An 8,168-nucleotide genomic window follows, 5' to 3' on the forward strand; every position below is an offset into this window, starting at 1 on the left:
GTATAAAATAATATCACCATCTGTCCCAAATTATAAGCCGTTCTGTCTTTTCTAAATACCTAGTTTTTATTATGCACTTAGATATATAATAAAAGTTATGTATCTAAGAAAGTCGAAACGACCTATAAATTGTAACGGAGGGAGTAATACAAATGTCAGGAAAGTTCAGTTTGACAGAAAAGAAGAAGTCTAATACGATATTCTCTGTATTGCTTTAAAGAAAAAAGAGATTCGCTGTATGACAAGGGCCCATACGTAAAATATTTTTGTAGAATAGAAAATTCCGGGCCGCCCCCAAAGACCCAGCCCAAAGGCACCCCACCACGTGTGGGTCCCACACGCCATGCCGCTCCAGCGACTCAACAACCCCTCCGGCCGGCGCCCTCCCTCCCATAACCTTTGGCTCCAAGCAGAAGCCTTTCTTCCTCCTCTCCACCCAACTCGTGCTCTTCCTCGGGCCAACGCGAGGCCAAAGCCAATTCCACATCTCCTGCCGCTCTCACCGAGGACACTTCCCAAGAACTACACCGAGTCCTAGAGAGGGAGAGAGGTCGAGGGAGGAGCCCATAAGAGTTTCTCCTCGCCTCTCTCTCCCTCTCTCTTCCTGTTTATCTGTCTGCGAAACATTCTTGTCGCATTGGCTTGGTTCCCCTGCGAAAGGAGGTGGCTTTCTGTCTTCCTTGATCTACATGATGCCGAGCACGGCGTCAGCGACCGCCGCCGCCGTGGCATTCGGGGCAGCCGCCAAGCCGCGGGGACCGTCGTTGGCTCCCTGCGCAAGGGTGGCCGCCGGCGGCAGGCGGCGCTCCGGGGTGGTGGTGCGGTGCGACGCCGGCGTGGAGGCCCAGGTGCAGGCGGTGGCCAAGGCCTCCAGCATCGCCGCGCTCGAGCAGTTCAAGATCTCCGCCGACCGTGAGTGCCTTGCCCTCAAATCCGCTGCCGCTGTTGCCTTTCCTGTAAAGTTGGGATGCCCCGGATTGTGCCGGTCCGGCGAACCGATTCATGGATCATTTGCGTCGCTTCGAGGCTATTGCTGCTGCAGTTGGGATTAGTTTTGGTCTGGTACAGGTCAAAAGGTGTGGGTGGTGGCCTGGTGGGGATTGGGGAAGGACGAGTAGGTGTGAACTTTGCATTGTCCTGTTGCAATTTTGCCTTGACCAAGCATAACTTGAATATTCATTGTACTACTATTCCTTAGAATTTAGAAATGTTCACTGCCTAACTTCTTGCCAAGTAAAATTAGTATGTGGAGTAGGATACCAGGTCGCATGGCATCAAAGAGAAAATAGCTTCTGCCATTTTGCAAGGTGTCGTGGGGATGAGGAAACTTCTCGGCATCCAGATTGGAACATCGATTACTTTTTGTTTCTGAACTGAGTCTGGCCGATAATAGGGAATGGAAAGTTACATTTGGGGGGTTTGTTCAAGCAGTTATCTGATCGTGGAGCTATATGCTTCACAGATTGGTGGAACTTCTGTCTGTATACATATGTTCTCTGGTGAAAATTGAATGGCTATCTTTATCTATATCCACCAAAATTACATGTTGTAAGAACCTAGGAGTAAATGATAGTGTATGCATATTTAATTGTATTCCTATAAGGAGGAGAAATCTAATTTGATAACGGTGTCAAATAATTATATTCATATGCTTTTGCAATCAGCTATTGGTCATGCATTTTGTGCAGAAATGTTTTGGGGGTTCTCTTGTTTTGGTCATATTCATCTACTGTGAGCATGTTATTTTCACCCTTTAGAATTTGCTTCAATAAATCTTTGAAAATAAATTAATAGAGCTTTATATTGATGCGTGACTATATCCAAATTATCTATTTCAGAAACAAATTGCTTTGCTCTGTGCAGTGTTTGACAATGTTTTAACTTTATATTCACTACCAGGGTACATGAAGGAAAGGAGTAGCATAGCTGTGATTGGCCTCAGTGTGCACACAGCACCAGTAGAGATGCGTGAAAAAATTGCGGTTGCAGAGGAACTATGGCCCCGTGCTATTCAAGAACTTACGAGTCTAAACCATATTGAAGAGGCTGCTGTTCTTAGTACCTGTAATAGAATGGAAATTTATGTGGTGGCCCTATCATGGAACCGAGGTATCAGAGAAGTAGTGGACTGGATGTCAAAGGTGAGAACCAATTTATCAACCCTATTTGTTCAGTCTGTTGTCTTTTTGCCCCAGTTTCTTGGCTGCTCAAAGACAGATTAGGAGAGATTCCCTAATGCGTGTTTTTTCGTGATTTCGCAGAAAAGTGGTATTCCTGCTTCTGAGCTTAGGGAGCACCTGTTCATGCTGCGTGACAGTGATGCTACACGCCATCTGTTTGAGGTATCGGCTGGGCTGGACTCTTTGGTTCTCGGCGAAGGACAAATCCTTGCTCAAGTTAAACAAGTTGTGAGAAGTGGACAAAACAGTGGAGGCCTGGGAAAGAACATTGATAGAATGTTCAAGGATGCAATTACAGCTGGAAAGCGTGTGCGTTCTGAGACTAACATATCATCTGGTGCTGTTTCTGTCAGTTCAGCGGCAGTTGAATTGGCCCTGATGAAGCTTCCAAAGTCTGAAGCCCTGTCAGCTAGGATGCTTTTGATTGGTGCTGGCAAAATGGGAAAATTAGTGATCAAACATCTGATTGCCAAAGGATGCAAGAAGGTGGTTGTGGTCAACCGTTCAGTGGAAAGGGTGGATGCAATCCGCGAGGAGACGAAAGATATCGAGATTGTGTACAGGCCGCTCTCAGAGATGTATGAAGCTGCAGCTGAAGCTGACGTCGTGTTCACGAGCACTGCATCTGAAACCCCATTGTTCACAAAAGAGCACGCAGATGCACTTCCCACTATTTCTGATGCCATGGGTGGTGTTCGGCTTTTCGTCGACATATCTGTCCCAAGGAATGTCAGTGCGTGTGTCTCTGAAATTGGCTCCGCACGAGTATACAATGTTGATGACCTGAAAGAGGTGGTGGAAGCCAACAAGGAAGACCGTCTCAGGAAGGCAATGGAGGCGCAAACAATCATCACTGAAGAGCTGAAACGGTTTGAGGCATGGAGGGACTCTCTGGAGACCGTTCCAACCATCAAGAAGCTGAGGTCATATGCCGACAGGATCCGGGCCTCGGAGCTCGAGAAGTGCCTACAGAAGATCGGGGATGACGTTCTCACCAAGAAGATGAGGAGAGCTATCGAGGAGCTAAGCACCGGCATTGTGAACAAACTCCTCCACGGTCCGCTGCAGCACCTGAGGTGCGACGGCAGTAATAGCCGCACCCTTGATGAGACGCTCGAGAACATGCACGCTCTCAACCGGATGTTCAGCCTCGACACTGAGAAGGCGATCATCGAGCAGAAGATCAAGGCTAAGGTGGAGAAGACCCAAAATTGAGGACATGAAGCAATTTTTCTTAACCGTGTATACATACCCTCCAATCTGATTCCAATTTTTTTGATCATTTCACTTACTGAGCTCCTCCCCTGCTTGCTGAGACGTCAACTGTGCCGCACATTAGCGCCATGGCAGCAGCTCAATCTGTTGAGAGAGAGTGGCAAATTGTCCCTACTCCAGCTGCTTTTCTTTGTACATTATTGCTTGAGCTGCTGTGGCAAGAGCTCCATTCTTCTTAATCTTAAGTTATATACTTTATTCGGACGAAGTAGACAGGAATCTATCAATGTGGCTGATGTTTTCCTTTGGTATTATACTTGTAAGGTTTACTGATATTGTATACCTTTTACGTTAGCCCTGTATTCAGATTGTTGAGCATGCATTAACATTTCCAAAGAGTTTAACCTTGTTTCTGTAGAGGCCGGATTGGTTCGAGTCATATGCACTTAAATTCTTCTGTTTATTTAATGTTAAATAAATAAATATAATGCCATAATTGGCATTATTCTTAGACTAATGGCCTGAACTTGCAAGATTAATATAGCATACTAGGGCCATAGCAGCTAGAGCTGGAGCTCGATGTCTCCTAATATATTTCGTTATTGGCCCTGTTGTGCAGCACTACTTCAGCGGTATTTTTCAGCGAACGGATAGTGTTTTCCTCTCACAACGAATCAACATAAGCCAAATTTCAGCGAAACAAATAGGGATATTAAATTTCAGCCAAATTCAAAAAAAAATTACCACACATCATGACTATTAACATGCTGCTTTTTTTTCATATTTAATACTTCTGTATCCAAATATCCGATGTGACAGGGACTAAATTGCCCACCTACTGCCCACTGCTGTAGCTACACCCACCTGGCTGCTCAGGTGCTGTCGCCGCGGAGGACGAACCAGCCAGAGACGACTGAAAGCTCTAGTTTGGTTTTAGTTAATTGATGAAACCCTAAGTGCTAACATAGTTTATCAAAGTGATTATGAGATATGTAGCACTATTCCAAGTGGTGAAGCAAATGAAGATCATGACATGATGATGGTGATTCTATAGTGATGATTAAGTGTTTGGACTTGGAAAAGGAGAAAGGAAAACAAAAGGCTCAAGGCAAAGGTATAAGTGGTATGAGCCTTTTCATTTCGGTGATCAAAACACTTAGCGAGTGTGATCACATTTAGATTCGATAGCCGTACCATTAAGAGGTGTGGAACTCGTATCGAAATACGGTTATCAAAGTGTCACTAGATGCTCTAACTCATTACATATGTATTTAGGATCTAGTGGAGTGCTAACACCCTTGAAAATGTTTGTGAAAATATGCTAACACACATGCACAAAGGTGATACACATTGTGTTTAGCACTTGGGAGCAAGGGTTCGAAACTCCACCAGCGCCCTATACAGAAAAGACAGGGTTTCACAGAGTGCACGGACACTGGTCACGTAGTGACCGGACGCTGGGGTCCTGCGTCCGGTCAGTAGCAGCAGTGAGCGCGCTGTCTCGGTCTTGTGACCAGACGCTGGTGCAAAGAGTGACCAGACGCTCAGGGCCTGTGTCCGGTCAGTGCTGACGTACGCTGACGTGGCGTCGCACAGAGGAGACGATGAGTGACCGGACGCTGAGTGAGTCTAGTCGGGCATGACCGGACGCGTCCTGTCGCGTTTGAAACCTTACTGGAAACGACCGGACGCTGGGGTCCTACGTCTGGTCACTTCGAAGTAGCGCGTCCGGCCACAACTTAAATGTACTGATGACCATTGAGATCGGGCGATCAGCGTTTGAAGCAGGGGCCACATGGCACGCATCGCGCGACCGGACGTTGGGGTCCAGCGTCCGGTCGATCTGACCGGCGCGTCCGGTCGCTCTGTTTTTCAGCGAATTGAGGAGCCAACGACTCTATTTCATGGGGGCTTCTATTTAAGCCCCATGGCCGGCTCAAGCTCACTTACTTGGCCATTTGCATTGACATAAGCAACCTTGTGAGCTTAGCCAAAGCCCTCCTACTCATCTCCATCATTGATTCATCATCTTTGTGAGATTGGAAGAGAATCCAAGTGCATTGCTTGAGTGATTGCATCTAGAGGCACTTGGTATTCGTGTTTCGCTATGGCATTCACTTGTTTCTCTTGGTGGTTGCCGCCACCTAAACATCTTGAAGCAGCGAGGATCGTCGAGCGAAGGTTGGTGATTGTCTCTGGCTCCGATCGTGGTGATTGTGACGGGTCTTGTGCCTTCCCTAGTAGAGCGCCAAAAGGTAACTCTAGTGGATTGCTCATGTTATTGAGTTACCTCACTTGTGGGTAGGTTCTTGCGGTGTCCAATTGTGTGGTCGAGGTTCATGCAACACCTCTGTCGGGGACCTAATACCGGGGTACCCTAGAAGGTGGAACCAATAACCACCGAACATTAAAAACTTCTGGACGCACAAGAGCGTTGCTTCACCCCTTACTAGGGTAACAGGAGCTTGGTTCCACCTTGCTCGACGCCTTTGGGTGGGCTCGGTCTCACCCGAGGGCCGAGGATTAGTCTCCGTCTCGCCCGACGCCTCTGAGGTGGCTCTGCCTCGCCCGAGGGACTTAGGGCTAGTCTCTGTCTCGCCCGACGCCTTTAGGGCGGGCTTGGTCTCACCCGAGGGCTGAGGGATAGTTTCCGCCTCGCCCGACCCCAGAGGGGCAGGGTCGGTCTCGCCCGGGAGATAGGGATTGGTCTCCGCTTTGCCCGACGACAAGGATGATAGAGACAGGGCAAGACAAGACGTTCGGGTCAACCATGGCTCCAAGAACCATACCCTATGCCCTGGCAGGAAAAGTACTGCTAGGGGAGGACGGGACGGGTGCTTTAGACCCTTTCGGGCGTAGCAGGGCCCGAAAGGTTATACAGGTGCGTGCTCCTCACCCTATAGAATTGTAGGCACCACCTTCAGACCTGGGACACGGAACCCGATGAAGATATACGACAACTGCTACACTCCAGAAGAAGATTTGCTATCTCCACGAACGACGGGAATTCTGTCACCACGCTGTAGACTTGACGGAGCAGCGCCCGCTTCCTGACCCCTCAGGTCCAAAGCCAGAAGGCCTTGACCTCGGCGTTACTCCAGACCCTGACCCCTCGACACTCCGACGAAGACTCACAAGAACCAGAAGACGTGCGGAGCAAGGCTGGGAAAGGCTAATAAGTCAAAACCACTGTACTACAGCCCATACCCTGAGCAGGATAACATTCTATAATCAACCTGACACACTACAGGGACATCAACAGTGTTGTAGACTCTTATCTTTCATAGCACTCATCAGAATGAAGGACCAGGCTGGGTAGACATGAACCACAAGATTAGATAAAGCCCTCATCCTTGTAAAAGCCACCCCCTTGATCTATAAAAGGGGATGCGCCTATCCCATAGAGGGGAGAGGGAAAATAAGACGGAACAAGAGAACGCACTCATACACACAGTCAAGCGGCTACGAAGCTCTTGACCACCTTTCAACCCTTTCATCAGAGACTTGGGACCAGTCTCTCTCTCAATCGTTTGTACCCCTTACTACAGACCATTCATGGTGCTAATAACATGAGCAGCAGCAAACTGGACGTAGGGACATTCCGCCCGAACCAGTATAAATCTTGTGTCCTTTAGCGCACCATCCGAGCCTAACGCGCATTACTATAAATTTACTTGCCGGTGCTTGTACGAAACACCGACAGTTGGCGCGCCAGGTAGGGGGCTTGCGCGTTCCAAATCAGGCCTCGGATGGCCACCCACGCAATCACCTGGGCCCCGGGTGCACATGTGCGTTTCGGCAACCTAGATTTCATCATCACACTAGGAGGAGAGCTGGCGCTGACTGACTCAGCCGCCCCATCTCCCCCTTCCATCAACCTCAGCCATCTTAGGCTTGAGGGCCGGCCGGGCAACTCCTGGGGAGTCCTGTCATCGAAGGAGGCCTCTCACAATGCCACCCTATGTCTAGAAGGGTCTGTATAGGGTGCCCCGACAGCATTTCCATTCAGTCTCCGCAACACTACGGCGATCGCTGGCCACCTTCTGGCACTACGTATGGTTCAATCACCCACGAACATCGAGTTCATAGGGGCGATTGAGCGGGATACGGAGACCCTCTACGAGCTCCTCAATGAGGAACCGAGATCGTTCTCTAGCTCGGATTCCAGTAGGGGGAGCCACCACCCTTCTTGGGAGTGCTTCATGACGCAGACCCCCGAAGGTCACGTCGCAAGCGCCTCCAGGGAAGAGGTCACCCCTACAAACAACCTTGATAGCGGATCCGGGGAAGAGATGATAGCCCCATCCCGCCTAAGGATGGAGCAGCTGAGGGCCCGTTAGCAAGAGATTGATGAGGCCGGGCAAGGGCTCGTCTGGGAATACACGGACATCAATCGCGAGATTGAACGCCACAAAGACGGGGGGCGCACGCGCGCCATAGCTCGCACCGTACATCAAAGGATCCTCACCGATGATGGGGCCCTTCCTCACTTTGCCCGAGCTAGCTAGAACATCGCCGCAGCAACCACCTTGCTGCATGGCCTTCCAAAAGCCGCGACATCCGAGGATCGCCGCGCTCGCCGGGAGATTCGCACGTTGCTCGAGCGTGCAGCGGCGCAGCAGGCAGAAAGTTTGCTGTCTCGATGACGTGAACCCGACACCAGCTAGCGCGCGCCCTCAGTGCGTCCCACCAAGGACGCATCCATACACCAAACACCGCTAGTCGGCGGGCAGCCCTCCATTGTCCCAGTACATCAACGCCTCGGCCGTGGCC

General features: G+C 49.7%; 1 protein-coding gene across 1 annotated transcript; it reads left to right on the plus strand.

The window, feature by feature from the left end:
- Positions 1-398: 398 nt before the first annotated feature.
- Positions 399-3,663, plus strand: LOC136535719 (glutamyl-tRNA reductase, chloroplastic-like). Its single transcript, XM_066528091.1, has 3 exons — positions 399-912; positions 1,900-2,141; positions 2,262-3,663. The coding sequence occupies exons 1-3, from the start codon at positions 690-692 to the stop codon at positions 3,393-3,395; spliced, it is 1,599 nt and encodes a 532-aa protein (XP_066384188.1). The 5' UTR covers positions 399-689; the 3' UTR covers positions 3,396-3,663.
- Positions 3,664-8,168: the final 4,505 nt, after the last annotated feature.

Source organism: Miscanthus floridulus, chromosome 1, assembly GCF_019320115.1.
Source record: "Miscanthus floridulus cultivar M001 chromosome 1, ASM1932011v1, whole genome shotgun sequence".
NCBI classification, from domain to species: Eukaryota; Viridiplantae; Streptophyta; class Magnoliopsida; order Poales; family Poaceae; genus Miscanthus; species Miscanthus floridulus.

Bases quoted from the DNA above. Each gene is read 5' to 3' on its own strand.
- LOC136535719 (XM_066528091.1), top strand. From the start codon at position 690: ATGATGCCGAGCACGGCGTCAGCGACCGCCGCCGCCGTGGCATTCGGG. The intron at 913-1,899 runs GTGAGTGCCTTG...ATTCACTACCAG, and splicing joins GTTCAAGATCTCCGCCGACC to GGTACATGAAGGAAAGGAGT. The intron at 2,142-2,261 runs GTGAGAACCAAT...GTGATTTCGCAG, and splicing joins TAGTGGACTGGATGTCAAAG to AAAAGTGGTATTCCTGCTTC.